The sequence below is a fragment of the Myotis myotis genome, unplaced genomic scaffold (genome assembly GCF_014108235.1).
Source record: "Myotis myotis isolate mMyoMyo1 unplaced genomic scaffold, mMyoMyo1.p scaffold_m19_p_34, whole genome shotgun sequence".
Taxonomy (NCBI): Eukaryota; Metazoa; Chordata; class Mammalia; order Chiroptera; family Vespertilionidae; genus Myotis; species Myotis myotis.
In genome coordinates this window covers 417,492-437,253 of record NW_023416340.1, presented here as the reverse complement: position 1 = coordinate 437,253, position 19,762 = coordinate 417,492, and the positions used below count along the sequence as shown (strand labels likewise).

The 19,762-nt window shown below is 57.1% G+C and overlaps 2 protein-coding genes across 14 annotated transcripts; both read left to right on the top strand.

The window, feature by feature from the left end:
- Positions 1–622: 622 nt before the first annotated feature.
- Positions 623–16,938, top strand: CCDC9 (coiled-coil domain containing 9). 13 transcript variants are annotated; one of them, XM_036302924.1, is made up of 16 exons: positions 623–895; positions 983–1,133; positions 2,729–2,802; positions 2,921–3,025; positions 4,817–4,918; positions 5,099–5,350; positions 8,036–8,119; positions 8,200–8,373; positions 9,731–9,912; positions 13,521–13,567; positions 13,676–13,808; positions 14,226–14,316; positions 14,402–14,816; positions 15,190–15,282; positions 16,195–16,244; positions 16,775–16,938. In XM_036302924.1, the coding sequence occupies exons 1-16, from the start codon at positions 638–640 to the stop codon at positions 16,790–16,792; spliced, it is 2,229 nt and encodes a 742-aa protein (XP_036158817.1). In that variant the 5' UTR covers positions 623–637; the 3' UTR covers positions 16,793–16,938. The 13 variants fall into 13 exon arrangements, with proteins under 13 accessions (XP_036158817.1, XP_036158816.1, XP_036158820.1 ...); XM_036302923.1 differs by having other exon boundaries at positions 15,190–15,306; XM_036302927.1 differs by lacking the exon at positions 15,190–15,282.
- Positions 16,939–17,730: 792 nt separating this feature from the next.
- Positions 17,731–19,431, top strand: INAFM1 (InaF motif containing 1). Its single transcript, XM_036302935.1, has one exon. It carries the CDS (start codon positions 17,773–17,775, stop codon positions 18,406–18,408), a length of 636 nt encoding a protein of 211 aa, XP_036158828.1. The 5' UTR covers positions 17,731–17,772; the 3' UTR covers positions 18,409–19,431.
- Positions 19,432–19,762: the final 331 nt, after the last annotated feature.

Below are 19,762 nucleotides of genomic sequence, written 5' to 3'. Positions count from 1 at the left end.
AGAGCTGATATTTGAAGAAAGAGTTGGAAGGCTGTAAGCAGTAGCCACATGAAGGGCAAGGGACTGCCAGGGACGTCCACTTCCAATGTTTTAGTTTTTAAAATATATTTTATTGATTTTTTTTTTACAGAAAGGAAGAGAGAGGGATAGAGAGTTAGAAACATCCATCAGCCGCCTCCTGCACCCCCCGCCCCCCACTGGGGATGTGCCCCCAACCAAGGTACATGCCCCTGACGGGCACCGAACCCGGGACCCTTCAGTCCTATCCACTGAGCCAAACCGGTTAGGGCCACTCCCAACGTTTTAAAACACAAAATGAAATTGGGGAATCCGGTCTGCCCACTCATAACTGTCACCACCTCCGGGAAGGGGACTCCACAGCATTCATCACCGCTTCAATAACGGGCTCCTGCCTAAGTCCTGGTGAAAGCACAGCCCCCGGGGTCCGTAGGCCAATCCGCGGCCCCCTCCCGAGCGGCTGCCGGCTCACCCGCCGCAGGCCCTCTGCACAGGCTGTGGTCTCCCGCCGGCACGGCCGCCCCTCGCCCCCAGGCCTCTCCTACCGCCCCTCCTCCAAGCCCGCTCCCACACTCTGTTCGCCGTTCACACTGACTGTGCCTCCCTCCTGGGGGCAGGGATGGAGCCTACGCCTTTCATCACTCCGACCCGCCTTACTTCCCGGGCACAAGCCGGGCAGCTCAGGCTTCCGGGAGTCACTGCCCAGGGCCTGGCACGCGCCTGCTTATTGCAACCAGGAAGTCCGGGAGCATGCCAAGGCCAGAGAGAGGGGAGGGTGTCTCCTTCCTTAGAAGAGGGCAATCCAGGCAGAAGGAAGTCGGACAAACTTGCAGAACACACTGGCGGATCAGCTCGGCCCACACACGCGTCCACTCGGGTGAGGCCGCGGCGCCTTTAAGGATTCCGGAAACGGGCCGCCGGACCGGAAGTGACCTTCTTTATTTCCCCTCCTCACGTGGTGCAGGCGGGAAGTGACGCGCGGGGCCCCGGGAGCTGCGGACGCGGAGGCCGACGGAGCGGGAGTCGCGGACGCCGCGGGGTCTCCGGGACAGGTGACCGGGAGAGGGGGCCGGGAGCGCGCCCGGAGAGGGCGGGGCCTGACGCCCCACGTGGAGGCAAGTGAGCGCGGGCAGGGGAGCGAGCAGCCCGCGGGGGCGGGATCGGAGTACTCTGCGGGGGGCGGGGACTGGACGCCCACATGGGAAGCTAGTGGGGCGCTGGCGGGGCGGGACGATGGCGAGTGGGCAGGGCCCCGGCGGGCCCGGAGCGTGGACGGGCAGCGGGAGGGGGTGAGGCCGAAAAGTTATGCCCGCGCTGGGGGGCGGGGCCAAAATGTAGCCCCGAGAGCTAGGGGGCGGGGCCGGGGCGCTGGCTGGAAAACGCTGGAGGCGGGGCCTGAAAGTTTTGCCTGATCTGGAAGTGGGTCCAGGTCCCTGGCGGGGGAGTCAGGGGCGGGTCTAGAGGCTGACGCGATGGCGAGGGCGGGATCCAAAAGTTGCCGGGGGATTAAGGGGTGGGGCCAGGGTCCTGGCCGGGGAAGTGCTGGGGTGGAGCCAGAAAGTTTTGGGGGGCAAGTTCAGAGCTTTGGCCGGGAAGCCGGCAGCCCCGTGGCTGGGGGTGCCGGGGGTGGGGCCAAATATTGATTGACCTGGAAGGGGCGGGAGCCAGGGGGCGTGGCTAGAAGGTCGGTTGGTTAAGCCGGAGGCGTGGCCGGTGAGAGCTGGCGAGCCGGGGGCGGGCCCGGCGTAATAACGCGAGAAGGAGGGGGCGGGTTCCAGCTGTTGCTTAGGGACGGGGGGTGGGGCCAGAAGGTTGGTGGGGGAAGTCGGTAGCCGGGCCAGATCAATGACACCAAGTGTGGGCGGGGCCAGAAAGTTTGCCCCGGCGGGGGGGCGGGGCCATAGCGTTCCCGACGGAGTGGACGTTGGCTCTCTTTCCTGTTAAGCCACGGGCGGGTCGGGGAAACTCCGCGTCCGGGCCGGGAGAGCATCACTGGGGAGGTCGGGCCAGGCGCAGGAAGCCTCGCCAGTGGGTACCGGGCCTGTTTTCGGAATCTTTGCAGGGAGGCAGCTGCATTTTTTTCGCGATGGTGGAAACGCGGCTGGGACCACCCTGAGGGAGGCGTGGGTTTAGGATGCTCCCTGGGCGTCGGGGCAGCCTATAGGAGTGGGGTTCGAGCTCTTTTAGAGTGTGGAGTTATGGGATGTTTCTGAAACTTTCCTGGGAAAGAAGTGAACTTAGAATGTTCACTGGAATGTGAGCGGCATCACAATGGGCACAGGGAGGTGGGCCTAGAACTTCCTTGTACAGGTTGGGGGGCGGGGAGCATGTAGCTAAAGCTCTTCTGAGATGGAGGCGCGGTTAAACTCTCAGCACAGGGTGTGGAGGCTGGACTGGGGAACTTCTTTTGGAGGGAAGCCGCGTTAGCTGGTTTCTTAAGCTGTGGAGTGGGGCAGAGCTTTCCTAAGGTGGGTGTGACGCTAGTGTTTACAGGGAAATGGGTGGGTCCAGATGTTCACAGGGGGCGGAGCTTAAAATTTTCCAGGTAAGGGGCGGGCTGGTATTTCAAGTGGAGCACTTGAGAGTGAGGGCCAGAATTCTTTTGGGGTGCAGGTGTGTGTGTGTGTGTGTGTGTGTACTATGATGGGGGAGAGGAAGCAGGTTGGGGTGGGGGCATTGGCCTTAGTTCTGTTGTTTCTTCTGCTCTCAGGAACCCCCAGTGCTGTATCCACATTTTGTAGGGAAGGTTTGCTGGGACCCTGGCCCCACCCAGTCAGCAGAATGGTGAGATGGCAGGTTCTGAATCTGAGCTTTGCAGCAGGGGGCTTGGGAGGAGGGGGTCCAGGTGCCAGACTCAGAACTTGGTTTTTCTTACTGTCTCTCAACTGTCTCCCTGTCTCAGTCAGCCACGCTGGATCTGAAATCGAAGGAGGAGAAGGATGCTGAATTGGACAAGAGGATCGAGGCTCTTCGACGGAAGAATGAGGCCCTCATCCGGCGCTACCAGGTGCCCTAGCCCTGCCCTGGGAGACCCCATCCCCTCTCCTCCCTGCAGTGAGTTTCCTCACCTCTCCTTTTCTTAAAACCTTTTCATGGTTTCCCTTCCCTCTCAGGATAAAAGCCAAAGGCCTTAGCCTGGCATTCCTTCCTCCATGCCATCATTCCATCGTTCATTCACAAATATTCACCGAGGTCTTTGCTGTACCAGGCCCCGTGCTGAGTGGTGCTGGGGAAACAGCTGTGACTGAGACAGCCCGGGACCTGTCCTTCCAGGGGTGACAGTCAGTGGGGGCACAGAGCTGTCTTCAGTCAGTGATGACCCAGAGTAGGCAGGCTGGGATCTTTGGGGGTCTTTGGGAGCCCAGCCTGGAGGATATTGTGGAGGGCTTCCTGGAGGAGGGGATTCTGAGACCTGAAGTTGAAAAGTAGAGCAGAGCATGTTTCAAGCAGAGGAAACAGTTTGTGTAAAAACTTGGAGCTTGAAATTAGAGGGTCAGTGGGGAATATTGACCTGGAGAGGTCAGCAGGGGTCAGACTAAGAGTTTGGACTTCTTGAGGGCACTGGGGAGCCAGGGAGGGCTTTGAGAGGAGTGGGGCCAGGTCAGAATAGCTTTTTATGAAGACCCCCTCTGGCTGCTGTGTGTGGTGGTGGATGGGGGAAGGCAATGCCGGAGACCAGAGGCCAAGGAGGAAGCTGAGGCAGGGACCTCGGGGGGAGAGAGGAGGTGCTTGGCTTGGGACAGAGCAATGGGGAGGGACTCAGTGACTGATGGGCAGTGGTGTGAGGTGGAGAGGAGTCGGGAGAGTCCAGGACAAGGTCCAGGTCCCTGCCAAAGGTGACAGTAGGTGGTGGGGCTGTCCCAGAGACGGGGCCTGGGAGGAGGATGGGGTTTCATGTATTCATTCTTCATTCATTCATTAAAAAAAAAGCATATTGAGTTTCTGTTGTGTGCCAGGCAGTGTTCTAGGCTCTGGGATACATTAGCAAACAAAACCGACAGATGTCCCTGCCCTCAGGCAGATTCTGTTGCAGGAGGAGGCAGACAATAGGCGAAATATACATGATGCCATGGATGAAGACCAGGGATGAAGAGGGAGAGGCGGGAGAATGGCAGGGGCGCTGGTCAGGGAAGGCCTGCCTGTGAAGGGGAACATTTGAGCGGAGGCCTGAAGGAGTGAAGGACTGAAGGATCGAAGGCTCTCTGGGGGAAGAGTGTTTTTGGCAGAGGAAACAGCAGGTGCAAAGGCTCTGAATCAGGTGTGAGCCTGCCATGTTCTAGGAGCAGTGAGGAGGCCGGAGTGAGTGAGGGGGAGAGGGTGGGAGATGAGTCTGCCAGATATACAGAGTCCATCAGAGACAGACAGACAGACAGTGCCAGGAGAAGAAAGAGACAGGAGAGGGAAGGCAGGTGGACAAGCACACACTCAATGGCAAAGTAAAAAAGGAAATCAGGAAGAGACAGGGAGGGTATACACACGCTCTGGTCAGGAGGGGGAGAGAGGGCCAGAGCAGCTTGGAGCTCTTTCCTCCCCTGGAAACACTCTCCCCCAGAGGCCCCCCGTCCCGCACCTCCTTCAGGCTCCGCTCAGATGTTTCCCCGTAGCAGAGACGGCACCACAGGACGGCTCTGAGCCGCGAGCACTTGGCTGCAGTTTGGGGGAGGATGCCGAGGTCACCAGCTTTCTTGCCTGGAGCTCAGGAGAGGCCTGGGCTGCGGCCAGACTCGGGAGAAACGCAGGGGCTTTGGGAGTCAGCCAGGCACTCACCCCGACACTCACCTCTGATGTTTGCTCCCAGGAGATCGAGGAGGATCGTAAAAAAGCTGAACTGGAGGGCGTCGCCGTGACAGCTCCCCGGAAGGGCCGCTCGCTGGAGAAGGAGAATGTGGCAGTTGACGTGGTGAGCCCCACACTGGGGTGGGGGGCACCAGAGGACAGGGAAGGGGGGGAGAGCTGAGACCTGAGAGCCCTCCCCACTGCCCAGATCTGTGGGTGCCTTCGTCCTGGCAGCTGCCCTGGGCCGTCCTGGTCTCCTTGCTCCAGTGACTGGAATTTTCCTCCCTCCTCCCCCCTCTTCCAGGAGAAGAACCAGGGTCCTTTCCGGAGGGCTCCTGGGACCCCTCGGCCCCCGGGGACCAGCAGGGGAGGAGGCCGGACTCCCCCGCAGCAGGGAGGCCGGGCAGGCATGGGCCGGGCCTCCCGCAACTGGGAGGACAGTCCTGGGGAGCAGCCTCGAGGAGGAGCTGGTGGCCGCGGCCGGAGGGGCCGGGGCAGAGGGTCCCCTCATCTCTCTGGAGCTGGAGATACTTCCGCTGCCGACCGCAAGTCCAAGGTAGGAGCTGGGAAGGGGCCCCGTTGTTTCTCTCTCTTCCTCTCTCAGACGCACCGTTTGCCTGTTTGTCCATCTTTCTGGCATCTCTCTCTCTTTCAGCTCCTCTGTCCGGCTCTTTCTCTCTCTCCCTCTTGACCAGTGCCTGTGTGTACGCTCCCTGTCTCTGCTGTCCTTCATTTTTTTTTTTTTTTTTTTGCTGTCAAGTGTGTGCTCGCCATCTGACTTCCTTCACCTGTCTCTTTCTTCTCTGTCTTTTTAAAAATATATTTTTATTGATTTCAGAGGGGAAGGGAGAGGGAGAGAGCGAGAGAAACATCAATGATGAGAGAGAGAGCCGAACCGGTTTGGCTCAGTGGATAGAGCGTCGGCCTGCGGACTCAAGGGTCCCAGGTTTGATTCTGGTCAAGGGCATGTACCTTGGTTGCCGGCAAATCCCCACTGGGGGGCATGCAGGAGGCCGCTGATCGATCTCGCTCATTGATGTTTCTAGCTCTCTATCCCTCTCCCTTCTTCTCTGTAAAAAAATCAATAAAAACTATTTTTAAAAAAAAGTTATGAGAGAGAACCGTCGATCAGTGTGAACTCCACACTGGGGATTGAGCCCGCAACCTGGGCATGTGCCCTTGACTGGAATCAAACCTGGGACCCTTCAGTCCGCAGGTCGACGCTCTATCCACTGAGCCAAACCAGCTAGGGCTCTTTCTTCTCTTACTGGCTCTGTCTGTCTGTCTGTCTCTGATAAACTCTGTGTGTCTGGCAGGCTCTGTCCAGTGCATGTGCTTCCTCTCTTTCTCTAGATTTGTTTGTGGGGAACAGTGGCATTCTTATTGTGACTACTGCACTGCCCTGACACTCAGGTTAGCGGGGCGGGAGGCTGTCTAGCTTAGTGGCTCAGAGCCCGCCATGGACTTGGGTCACCCTCGTTGTATTTGTTCCCTGTCCTGGGGCAGCTCATTTCCCTCTAGAAGCTTCTGGGTTCTCGTTCTTAACTGGGAAGAACATCTAGTTTAAAGGTTATCATAAGTATTCGTGACATCAGGCACCGAAACCTTCAGAGTAAGTGCTCAGTGACCTATGGGTGTTTATTATTTTATATGCTAAGCTGCTGTTAACAAAAAGACCCCACTTAAATCAGGTGGCAGTGTATTTCTCTCTATATGCTGAGCCCTGGGAATGAAAACGTCAACTCTAGCAGCTTGGCCATGTGCTTGTATGAAATTCTGTTACCATGGAGGAAGGGGAGAACGGATTGTGGGGGGTCACCAAGCCATCTGCCAAGTTATTACTGTCATTATTTCTATGGCGACCATGATGTCTCAGGGTCCCCAACCCCTCCCCCAGGTTCAGTGTTTTGCTAGAAAGATTCCTCACTGAAATATGTTACAGTGAAAGAATTCAAAGCAAAATCAGCTAAAGGGAAAGGCACGTGGGCTGAGACCTGGAGGAAACCAGCTTGCCCAGTGGGTCTTTGCACTCAGTTCCTCAAGCGTTGCCCTGGCCGGAGCAGCTCAGTTGGGTGAGCGGCATCCCGTGCACGGAAAGGCTGCTGGTTTGATTCCCGCCAAGTCACATCCTGGGTTTCAGACTCAGCCCCTAGGAGGGGGTGTGCAGGAGGCAGGCGGTCAATGTTCCTCTCTCACATCGCTGTCTCTCAAATCAGTAAAATCATATTTTTAAAAATTCCTCAAGCATTGAGGGTCACCTACCAGGGACTCTAATAGAAACCTAGTGCCCAGAGGATTTTTTTTTTTTTTTAAATATATTTTATTGATTTTTTACAGAGAGGAAGGGAGAGAGATAGAGAGTTAGAAACATCGATGGGAGAGAAACATCGATCAGCCGCCTCCTGCACATCTCCTACTGGGGATGTGCCCGCAACCCAGGTACATGCCCTTGACCGGAATCGAACCTAGGACCTTTCAGTCCACAGGCCGACGCTCTATCCACTGAGCCAAACCAGTTTCAGCTTGTTTTTTTTTTTTTAAAAAATATTATATTGATTTTTCACAGAGATAGAGAAACATCAGTGAGAGAGAAACATCGATCAGCTGCCTCCTGCACACCCGCCACTGGGGATGTGCCTGCAACCAAGGTACATGCCCTTGACCGGAATCGAACTGGCACCCTTAAGTCCGCAGGCTGATGCTCTATCCACTGAGACAAACCAGTTAGGGCATTTTTTTTTCCCTTCATATATATATATATATTACTGAAACATCAATGATGAGAGAAAATCATTGATTGGCTTCCTCCTGTACCTCCCCTACTGGGGGGGGATTGAGCCCGCAACCCAGGCACGTGCCCTTGGCCGGATTCGAACCTGGGACCTTTTAGTCCGCAGGCCGACGCTCTATCCACTGAGCCAAACCAGCTAGGGCCAGGGTTTTTGTTGGGGGCTAGCCATGTAGGTCCCCTCTGCTTGGTCTATATCCAGATTCCTGACCCCAATATGGCGTTCAGCTTACACCATATTGATGGCACAAAAGGCACAGCGAGTCCTCCTTATCAATGAATGTTGACCCGGAACACACTGGAGTCAAATTCCCCGGCCAAGGACTGGCCTTAAAGCAGGCCCGTCCTGAGGAGACACTCAGGCCTGTCATGTTAGCTCTTCAGCACAAAGGGTTGAGCGGTTGGTTCTTCCTGACACCGGGTGCCTCTGTAACCTGCTCCCCTCTCCCCCAGGAGTGGGAGGAGCGGCGCAAGCAGAACATCGAGAAGATGAACGAAGAGATGGAGAAGATTGCGGAGTATGAGCGCAACCAGCGGGTCAGTGCCAGGGTGTCCCGGTGTGAGGCACGGCCGCCAGGCCTGGGTGGACCTGCCAACCCCGATCCCTGTGCCCGCAGGAAGGCGTGCTGGAGCCCAACCCGGTGCGGAACTTCCTGGACGACCCCCGGCGGCGTGGCGGGCCCCTGGAGGAGCCGGAGCGGGACCGCCGGGAGGGCAGCCGCAGGCACGGGCGCAACTGGGGGGGCTCGGACTTTGAGCGCGTGCGCTGCGGCCTGGAGCAGGAGCGGCAGGTGGGTGCTGGCAGCGGGGGCACGCCGGGCCAGACACCGTTCTGCGGCCATGATCTCACCTCAGCAAATGGTCCTGGACGTGGGCTGAGCGCCAGGCACAGCAGGGAGGAGGCAGAGCAGGAAGGCAGAGCAGGGAGAGGCAGCGACTGGCTGGCTCTCACCCCAAGTGACCTGCTGGTTCTGTGCCGGGACACACTGCTCTCTTTCTCATTCCTGAGTGCCAGGCACTGTCCTAGGTGCTGCAGCCAAGGGTTTTAAACAAGGCAAAGCCCCTGCCCTAAAGACATCTATTCTGGTGGGAGCGGAATGAATGGGCATATAGGGTGTCTCACAAAACCGCACACACTTTGAATGGTGATAAAGTTAGTGTTTATTCACACACAGTTCACTTTCAAAATTTAAAAGAATCTACAGAAATGAATAATATATTTTTGTCAATGCCTGTTTTCAAACTGGTGACCATTCTGGTCCTGGCACTGCTGATAACTCAAAGCAGCAGAATCGCAAATATAAAGAATAATTTTGTTTGGTTCTTATGCGCCCTCAGTTCGTCAACTGCTGCTGGTGTTGTACTGTAAACTTTATCTTTTTTTTTTTTTAATATATTTTATTGATTTTTTACAGAGAGGAAGGGAGAGAGATAGAGAGTTAGAAACATCGATGAGAGAGAAACATTGATCAGCTGCCTCCTGCACATCTTCTACTGGGGTTATGCCCGCAACCCAGGTACATGCCCTTGACCGGAATCGAACCTGGGACCTTTCAGTCCGCAGGCCGACGCTCTATCCACTGAGCCAAACCGGTTTTGGCTAAACTTTATCTTTTATATCACCATAAAAAAGTCTAGTGGATACATTGTCTTTGTTCAAAGCTTAGTCTGGCTTCACCCATTATTTCAAATCCGTTAAAGGAGTGAAAATCAGGTGAGTTATCAGCCGCTAAAGTGTGTACACACACTTTGAATAATTGTAAAGGCAGTGTTTGTACTGCAACTGCGTTTTCAAACTTCCAGTAGCATTTTTGGATGAATTTCCTTTGCTCAAAGCTTAGTCTGGCTGGAAGGAAAGAAATCTCCATTGAGCTACCAGCTGTTAAAGTGTGCATACATGTTTTTGGGACACCCTGTGTAATGAGATGTCGGGTAATGCAAATGTCACGAGGAAGAATCCAGCAGGGTGAGGGGATGGATCTGGGATGGTCTCTGAGGAGGTGCCACTGGAGCAGACCTGGTTCTAATCTCTGCCCTGCCGCCTCCTGTGTGACTTGGAGCAGGTGGCTCTGCCTCTGAGGTGGGGGACGTGGGGTAGAGTGGGCTGGGTGGCAGAACAGGGCCCTGACTGCTGTCTGCTGTGGGCAGGGCCGCCGGGCTGGCCTGGGCGGTGCCAGTGACATGACACTCTCCATGACGGGCCGGGAGCGGTCGGAGTACCTGCGCTGGAAGCAGGAGAGGGAGAAGATCGACCAGGAGCGGCTGCAGAGACACCGCAAGCCCACCGGCCAGTGGCGGCGGGAGTGGGATGCTGAGAAGACCGAGGGGATGTGAGTTCGTCCCTGCTTGCCCCTGCGTGGCTCCTTGACCGGGGCCTGACTGGTGTGCTCAGTGGTTGAGCATTGGCACTCCTCTGACTGGCTCTGGTTTCTCACCCTGTATCGGTTCGTAATCGCCATGGCGGTGTGTGTAACCACCAGCTCCCAGGGGCGTGTAAAAGCGCTCCTTTCTCATGTGTTCACGGGTCCGCTGCGTTCAGCTGATGACAGTCCGTGGCTTCTAGAAGCAGGTTGAACTCAGTTCCGCTCCATGTGTGTTCATGCTGGGGGTCAGGCTGAGGGGAGCAGAACGTGACTGGCAGATGTGCAGGAGGGAGCGTGGATAAACCTCCCCGTTTTATTAGCCAACAGACCCAGCATCTCCGGGGCGGGAACTTAAACTGCCCACCCCAGTGGCCGGTACGGCCGTGACTCCATGGTGAGGGCGTGGATGTGAATTCTCACGCAGGGAGGGCAGGAAGAACTGCTAACAGTGATCCCTTTGCATCCTCCCTTCATCCCTCTGATTTGTATCCCCGACTCAAACCCCTTACCCAGTGGCATCATCATCCTCAGGTCTGACTTTGCCCCCTTCCGGGTCCAGGAAGAACCCCGTTAGTCAAACTTAAAGCGAAGGCATCTTTGCATCATTGACAGGAGGACCAATTCCATATCAAAGATGGCGGGGTTTCTGAAAGAGCTGACAAGTCTTAAGATCAGCAGTTTTTTTATCCCGTTCTCTGTCCTTTGCTGCGTTGGAAGATTTCACACCTAGAAGTTTTTTTGTTTCGTTTTGTTTTCAATCCTCACCTGAGTATATATTTTTTAAATTGATTTTAGAGAGAGAGGAAGGAAGAAAGAGAGAAACATCGACCAGTTGCCTTGACTAGGGCACTTTTTTTTTTTTAAAAAAAAATGTTTTTAGCCTTAGCCTAGCCGGTTTGGTTCAGTGGATAGGGTCGGCCTGCGGGCTGAAGGGTCCCAGGTTTGATTCCGGTCAAGGGCACATGCCCGGGTTGCGGGCTCGATCCCCAGTAGGGGGCGTGCAGGAGGCAGCTGATCAGTGATGCTTTCTTATCATTGATGTTTCTATCTCTCTCCCTCTCTGAAATATATAAAAATATTTTAAAAAATGTTTTTACAAATATGTTTTTATTGATTTTTAGGGAGATTGGAAGGGAGAGGGATAGAGAGATAGAAACGTTGATGAGAGAAACGTCATTGATTGGTTGCCTCCTGCACGCCCCCTACTGGGGATCAAGCCAGCAACTCGGCTGGGAATTGAACTCGTGACGTCTTGGTTAATGGGCCAGTGCTCAACCACTGAACCACACCAGCCAGGCCACACCTAGAAGTTTTATTGTCGATGCTGGCCTGAGAAAAAAGGGGACCTTATCTGTGGGCCTGGTGGTCAGAGCATTTACTTTTGGATCGGGTGCTAAGGTTGTGTGAGCGCGAGAAATAGTATTTTGTACAGATACTGTCTCTGATCTTTCTAAAGTGTAGGCAGCTGGGCTTTGGGGACATGTTCTCAGGGGTTAAGAATGAGAAAGTAATTTTTTTTCTCTTCTGTCCCCAAAGCAGCCTGCAACAAGTTTCATCAACCATGTGTGAGTTGACTTTGTCAGCAGATGTTTTTTGAGTCCCTCCTATGTGTCATGGAAGGTTCTAGGTGATGGGGATACAACAGGGAATAAAACGCTTCTGGCTTCCTGGAACTTAGAGTCCTGTGAGAAAGATGGGTCATGACTAGATCTAATGTTAGGTCGAGCAGAATAATTGAGCAGAGTGCACAGGGGGATGGAGGCTGTTGTTTTAGATTAGATAATATGTAATAAGATATGATTATTTTATTTTAATTTTTAAAAAAATATATTTTGTTGATTTTTTACAGAGAGGAAGGGAGAGGGATAGAGAGTTAGAAACATCGATGAGAGAGAAACATCGATCAGCTGCCTCTTGCACGCCCCCTACTGGGGATGTGCCCGCAACCAAGGTACATGCCCTTGACCGGAATCGAACCTGGGACCCTTCAGTCCGCAGGCCGATGCTCTATCCACTGAGCCAAACCGGTTAGGGCAGATATGATTATTTAAGATGGGGGTTTAGGGAGGCCTCTGAGCTGAGGTCTGAAGGAGGTGAGGGAACAGGCCCCTGAAAGATCTGGAGGAGCCCTGGCTGGGTAGTTCAGTTGGTTAGAGCGTCATCCTGATCCGCCAAGATTGTGGGTTCAGTCTCAGGTCAGGGCTGGTCAGGGCACATACAAGAATCCACCAGCCCGGCCGGTGTTGTTCAGTGGTTAAGCATCGACCTATGAACCAGGAGGCCAGCGGTTAATTTCGGTCAGGGCACATGCCCAGGTTGTGGGCTCAGTCCCCAGTGGGGATGGGCGGGAAGCAGCCAATCAATGATTCTTTCTCATCATTGATGTTTCTATCTCTCTCTTCCTCTCCTTTCCTCTGTGAAATCAATAAAGAAAATTTAAAAAACAACACAACAACAAAAAAGGAGTCAGCCAATGAGCCTGGCTGATGTGGTTCACTTGGTTGGGTTGTACTGAGCCTGGGTTGGGGCTCTGTCCCATGTAGGGGACAATCGTTTGCTCTCACATCAGTGTTTCTCCCTAAAAATCAATTTAAAAACAGAAAAAAGGATCAACCCATGAAGAGGTAGAACAGCAGATCAATATTTCTTTCTCTCTCCCTCAAAAAAAAATAAAATAAAATAAAGACCTGGAGAAGCGTGTCCTGGAGCAGCAGGTAAAGTCCTGAGGCAGGCGCTCCACTGGCAGGAGAACCTGCTTAGCTGGGCAGGTGACAGACAGTAACAGGAGCTGAGACCAGCAGGAAGCTAGGGATCATGTACGTCCCAAATTTTTGTTCTGGGGGGTCACATACTGAATTTTTTCTTTCTGTATTCGTCATATGATGTCAAAAATTTTTTTTAAAATATATTTTATTGATTTTTTACAGAGAGGAAGGGAGAGAGATAGAGAGTTAGAAACATCGATGAGAGAGAAACATCGATCAGCTGCCTCCTGCACACCTTTTACTGGGGATGTGCCCGCAACCCAGGTACATGCCCTTGACCGGAATCGAACCCGGGACCCTTCAGCCCGCAGGCCGACGCTCTATCCACTGAGCCAAACCGGTTTTGGCATATGATGTCAAATTTGCCTCTTGTCCGTCACCTGATCCTGTCCCCCTGCTGATCAGTAACACTCCTCTGGTTGACCATGTCTCCTTCTATGACCTTGATTTCTGACCCTGGCCCCCATCTCCCTCTTTGTTTCTGTTTTGTTAAACCTCATCTGGAGGACATTTTCTCCACTGATATTTAGAGAGTGGAAGGGAGGGAGCGGGGGCAGAGAGACACACACACACACACACACATCCCTTGGTTGCCTCCTGCATGTGCCCCGACCAGTGCCTGGGGTTGAACCTGCAACCCCGGTATTTGTCTTTGACCAGGAATCGAACCCATGACCCTTTGGTGCTCAAGCCGACACACTAACCACTGAGCACACCGGCCACAGCCCATCTCTCCCTCTTATCTCTTCCCACCCCTCTTGCCTCCACTGTTCCCCCAGCATCCTGCTCACCCCTTTTCTCTTTCCCCAGGTTCAAGGATGGCCCAGCCGCTGCCCTTGAACCATCTCACCGCTATGGTGAGTGGGTGTCCCTGGGTGGGGTGAGGCAGCTGGCCGGGCCAGGTGTGGGGGTGGGTGGTTTGTGCTGTGTCCCCCACCCCCGACGACTCCTGGGTTCTGTTGCAGATGACCAGGCCTGGGCCCGGCCCCCCAAGCCCCCCACTTTCAGGGAGTTCCTGTCCCAGCACAAAGCTGAGGTCAGCCGCAGGAAGAGGAAGAGCAGCCGACCCCAGGCCAAGGCAGTCGCCCGTGCCTACAGGTGGGCACCCCTTCCCTGGGCATGTGTACCCCCAGTGGGGCTGGCTGGCCCTATACCCTGTTCTCTGACTTGTTTATTTGTGGTTGGTGTGTCTCAAGGAACTTGTCTCTCTGTGGGTCAGGCCCTTCGTTTGGGGGGGGTGAGGCCTGTCTCTCCACTTGTCGCTCCTCTGTCCCCTCCTCCTCCGCCCATCTCTGCTCCTGCCACCTGGTCCTCCCTCCATTGTCCGTCCCTGACACCTGAGGACACACCCCATTTCCTCCTGAGCCTCCAACACGCCAAGCCTCCTCTGGAAATCCTGCAACCCCTTTCTCCCCCAAGTTGAATTTGGAACCTCTTCTCTGGGAGGAGCGGGAGGGGGAAGCCCCTTCCCCCCGTGCCCCGCGGCCTCACCACCCTTCCCTCTGACCTCTCCAGTGACCACGATGACCGCTGGGAGACCAAGGAGGCAGAGCCCCCAGCCCCCGGGGCCCCACAGCCCGCTCCCCCCGAGGAGACGCCCACACAGGTAAGGCGGACTCATTTCTGGGCAGGAGGTGTGGCGGTGCTCAGGGCCCCCACCCTCCCTTTGACTTGCCTTGTGTTCCCCACAGCTGCTGGAGACCCCAGCCCCTGCCCACCGGCCTCCTGAGGACCAGGGGGAGGAGGACAGGGGGGAAGAAGACGAGGAGGAGGAGGACGAAGGGGAGGATGAGGAATGGGAAGATGTGAGTGAGGGCGAGGAGGAGATTGAAGAGGAAGAAGAGGCTGATGATGAGGAAGAGGAGGAGGAGGAGGAAGAACCAGCCCAAGACCCCCAACCCCAAGAATCTGAGCCCACTGGGAGCGCCGGCAGTGAGCAGGCCAACAAAGAGCCCGCCAGCCCTGAGGAGCCACGTCCCCAGTCCCCTGCCACACCGTCCAGCCCCTTCTCACCCCCTGGGGGCCACCAGCCTGTGTCTGACTGGGGTGAAGAGATGGAGCTGAATTCTCCCCGGACCGCCCACCCGGCTGATGCCCTCTCTCCGGGTGAGGCCTGGCCTTTTGAAAATGCATGAAGCTGGCTGCTTGTGTGTGTGTTCAAAGGGTGCATGGGCGGGGGGGACCCTCAGGGGCTGGGCCCCGGGATCCCGTGTGCCCCACGGCCCTGGCGGCTAGGGAGGACAGTCCATGCCCACGTGTGTGCTGTCCTTACTGATGTCTGAAATGCCCATCCCCAGATACTGCCCCTGCTCTGGGTCCTGCCAGAGCGCCCTCTCTAATAAAGAGTTCACGATCAGTGACATTCCCATTCAAATGACATTCCCCAGGTGTGTCCTTGAACCCCCTTTCCCTCGGGCCCTTCTGTCTTGGGGGGCTACTTGGATGGGGAGGGGCTTGACCGGGCCTCCTCCTTCTCCAGGAGGTGACCAGCCAGCCCCTGCCTCCTTGGAGAGCCGGCCCAGCCTCCCAGGAACCCAGAAAGCTGAAGAGGAGGGGTCCGAGGCGGCTCCAGGTGGGGGAGCGGTGGGCCCTGGAGGTGGCTGCTTCCTTCCTCTTCCTCTGGGGCCGAGGGGAGGAGGGCTTGGTGGGGGGTAGGATGGAGTGGAGCTGGGCCCCATCATCAGTGTGTGGGGTAGCAGCTGGACCTGGGGTGAAGTGAGAAGGTCAGGGGGTGGAGCTAAGGGAAGGATTCCTGGGGCCCAGTTACTAGGAACCCAGTGTAGGGGCCTGGGGATGAGCCCTGATGGGATTGGGATTTAGAGGAGGACCTCAGGGGTTTGGAAAACAAAGGGGTGGGGCTAAGGGCAGGATTAGAAATTTAAATAGATTTAAAAAAAAGAGTGGTAAGGGCGGTCTAATGGGTTTAGCTGGGAGCCCGATTAGATTTTTGATGTGTAGCTGAGTGGGGTAAATTAGAATAGAAATGTGGACCCTGTTAGAATGTTGGGTCCAACGGAGTAGGAGGGAGACTGAACCCCATTTCTCCACCTCCACTGTGTGCAAGCCAGGTTGTGAAGCAGGCACCTCCCCCGAGGAGTGGGATTAGGATTAGAACCGGGGAAGGTCTGGTTAGAACTCAGGAGGCGGACGGTCACCTTACTGAGGTAGGTTTAAGGCCATGAGGTGGTGGGCTGGGGTCTGAGGACAGAGTTCAGGGTGGTGGGTGAGGCCAGGTGTCCTAGCGCGTTGTCTTTGAGACACGTGTTGGCCAAGTGACCGTGATGTCGTTATTCCAGTTTAGTCTCGATTTTACTGTAAAGAGGGTTCTGCTGCTTCGTGGGTTCACGGCGAGGATTAGAGTCTGAGGCCCCTAAACCACTGAGAACGGGGGTGTCGGTAGCCCAGCTCAGTGGAGATGAGGGGCAGGGCCGGGCGGGTTGTCTTGGGACTGTGCCCCTCCGCTGACCGCCCCTTCTCTCCCCAGAGGGAGGCCCCGAGGGCCAGGAGACGGCGGAGATCACCGACTTCCAGAGGGTGCGTTTCTGCAAGGTGGTGGCGGCCGCCCCACCCCCGGGGGCCGCCCGCTGACCGCGCCGCCCGCCGACTCTGCACTAACTTCCCGCAGCCTCGCTCCTCTGCCTTTTGCTTCTGCCGCACTCCAGCCAGGAGGGGGTTAATGTGAGGGGGGAGGAGCCTGAGACCGACCGGCCTGGGGCCGGGCATCAGTCCGGTTTCACAAGTGGGGGCCGCCGGGGACCTGCATGGCCGAGAGGTCTCCGAGGGACCCAGCTGTGGAGGTCTCGGCGGGTGGGTGCTCGTCTCCGGGACGCGGTTCCCGCCGCCAGGAGCTGGCATCTAAGGCCTGGCTGCCAGCCGGCGACTCTTCCGAAGGACTCGGACTACTCGGCCACCACTTGTCTATTAAACGCAGCGCTTTCGCTAACCTTGCACCGTGTTTCTGGCGGGGGCCACTGGCTTGCTGTGCTTGGCAGGCTTTTCTGTGGCGGGAGGAAGGGGTCTTGCTTTCTCCACCCCCTGACACCTCTTCCCTCCCCCGCCCACAGGCCTCCCCGAATTCCTGAAGACGCGGCTGGGTGGGCCGAAGCTTCCCTGCCTTGATGGGTGGGGCGGCCGGAGGGGTTAGTCTGGCTGACCTGGCTGTGCGCCCCCCTGGAGCCACTGTGGACCCCTGGCTTAGGGAGAGGGAGAGATGGAAGGTGGGGGAGGAGCTGGGGAAGGGGCGTGAGTGGGGGTGGGGTTGAGCTGCAACCTGGGACACACGTGGAGGAGAGTGGTCTGTGTGGCGCCTGGTTCGGGTTTCCGGGAGGGCCAGAGTCCCGGTGGGCGGGGTGAGAACGGGAACGCGTTAGGATGCGAGGGGCCCCCAGAGCCGGTTTAGATGGGAGTTCCTAACTGGTGGGGGGCGCAGCCACCTCGGGGAGGCAGTGGTTAGAATTCGGTGCTGGAACGAGTGGAGTGCGGGCAGAAAAGCGATGGAGCCTGGACTAGAGAGGTGAAGCCAGGGCCAGAAGAGGACAGAATCGAATGCTGGAGTGTAGTCTGATTCAGAGGAAATTAAGCTGGAACGGGGCTTGCGACGCCTGAGCCAGGCAAGGGGGCGAGGCTCGGGGCGAGGCTAGATGCCAGGAAGAAGTCTGAGCCCCTTAAAGGGGAGAGGGTTAGGGCGCGGGAGGAGCTAAGCGCTGGGGCGGCCTCGCGTGTGGGTAGCCCTGGCTGGTGGGCGTCCTCCGGTGCACCCTTCCCCGTCAGGGCACCTGCCCGGGTTGGGCTCTGTCCCCCAGCAGGGGGCGTGCAGGAGGCAGCCGATCGTATTTCATTCTCACATGATGTTTCTCCCTCTCCTCTAAAAGTCAATAAAGATAAATAAGTAAAGTAGGGGACTTTTTCTAAAAATAAGAGCTGTGGGTATAGCCCCGAAGCCTGACAAGAGTCGCCTGGGCTAGACTTGTATTTGGGAAAAAAACCAGGTAATACAATTCTGGGGCGGGGCCAGGGGCCAGTGGGCGGGGCTAGGACGCCGAGGTTCGGTCTTAGCTTGATCATGGTTGGCCGGAGGCTGAGGGGGGCGGGTCTAGAAGGCGGAGGAGGCCGTTCTGCGAGGGGGCGTGACCATGCTGGCGGGGGCGCGGTTGGACCTGGGAGCTTTGGGGCGCGGGGTTGGCCTCCGAAGGGGCGGGGCCTAGGGCGCGGGGGCGGGGCCTGTGCGGCAGCGGCGCCGGCCGAGTGGGCTGCGGAGATGCGGGGGACGAGCTGCGTGGGCGGCGGCGGCGAGAGCCCCGGGGGCGCGGGGCTGAGCGAAGGCCCGCGCGGTCGGTGGCTGCGCCTGGCCCCCGTCTGCGCCTACTTCCTCTGCGTCTCGCTGGCCGCCGTGCTGCTCGCCGTCTACTACGGGCTCATCTGGGTTCCCGCGCGGCCCCCCGCGGCCCCCGCCCGCCCGCCGCCGAGCGCGCCGTCCCCTCCATGCGCTGCCCACCCGGGCGCGCCGCCTGCCCCGGCGCCCGCCGCTGCCTCCGTCTCCTGCCTCCTGGGAGCCGCCGGCGGGCCGCGACCCCAACTCGAGCTGCCGCGCCGCCGCCGCCGCCGCCGCCGCCACAGCCACAGCGACCCCAGCCGCCACCCGAGTCACCAGATGCCCGGAGAGACACCGGAGGCCGCGGGGGGGCGAGGACCAGGGTAACCACCCCTTCCACCGGACCGCAGGCCCTCGAGAGCCCGCGCCCCACCGAGGATGCCCATGCCCGTCTGGGCCAGGATTCCGTCTTCATTGGAATAGCCGTGTTTCTGGAGCTGTCATCCTGAAGAATGGGGGTGCGGGGGAGCTGGCTCGGGGCGGCCACCATCTGGCAGACCACCTCCTGACCCGCCTCCATAGCATCTGAGCACAGCGCCCACCGCCCTCCTCTCCGACCTCGGTGTCTTTCCGTCCACCTGCAATAAACTCCAGACCCGCCTGTCTGGTGCTGTCTGTCTTGTCTGCTCACGTTTGTGAGGGAAGCCTTTCCTGGCGTCTGGTCTTTGTCTGTCTTGCTCGGAGGGGCCGGTGTGTGCTTCCCTTCCTTCGGGGTCCCTTTTCTTGCACCCCCATCGTGCAGTTCTCGGGGTGGGATGGGGATGGGAAACAGGCTTATCTGCAGCAGGGCAGTTGAAGGTCAGACAGCGAGCAGAACTCCACAGGCTTTTGCATGCCCTGGGCGCCAAGCCGAGGGCCCGCCCTCCTGTCACAGCACAGGGGACGGGCAGAGAGGTGGGATGACTTCAAGCAAGAACCGGGGTTCGGGGGTTTGTGCTCAGTGTAATTACAAGGTCGGGGACAGAGGCTACGCCGCTCTGAGGTGCCAGGATGCTGCTGGGAGGGGATGCCTTCTTCCTGGGGCCTGAGGCCCAGCGCGGGCAGCGAAGGTGGTGGGCTGCTCTGCCGCCCTGGGAACCACGGAGGAAGTTCTCAAAGCACCGGGTGGCCTTTGGAGACTATACCACCTCCCTGGGCTGCGGCGGCTGGCAAACCAAGGCAGAGACACTGGTCCTGCTGAGAGAGGTAGTTGAGTTCATTGTCCTCCCTAGAAGCCCGAGGCCTGGCGCTGGGCAGGGCACTGGGCCCCGAAGGCAGGAACAGTTTTCCTGTCCAGCCTCCTCCTTTGAACTGGAGCAGTGGTTCGCAACCTTGGCTGCACATTAGAATCACCTGGGAATCTTCTTAAAATCCTGATTTCTGGGCCTCACCCTCCGGAAATTCTGTTTCTTTGTGATGGGGTGGGGCCACAACATTAGTAACAAAGAAACAGAATTTCCGGAGGGTGAGGCCCAGAAACCAGGATTTTAAGAAGATTCCCAGGTGATTCTAATGGGCAGCCAAGGTTGAGAACCACTGAACAGGAGACTCCCCGCAGTGAAGCTCAGCCTCCTCCCTCAGGCTGGGGTGTCTGTGGATTCTGTGTTGGGAATGTCAGTCATTCATTCTCTTTACCTCCAGCTCCCCTCAGCCCCTCCAGTACCATGTCTCCTGAAGGAAGGGGGACTCAGGAAGCCAGCAG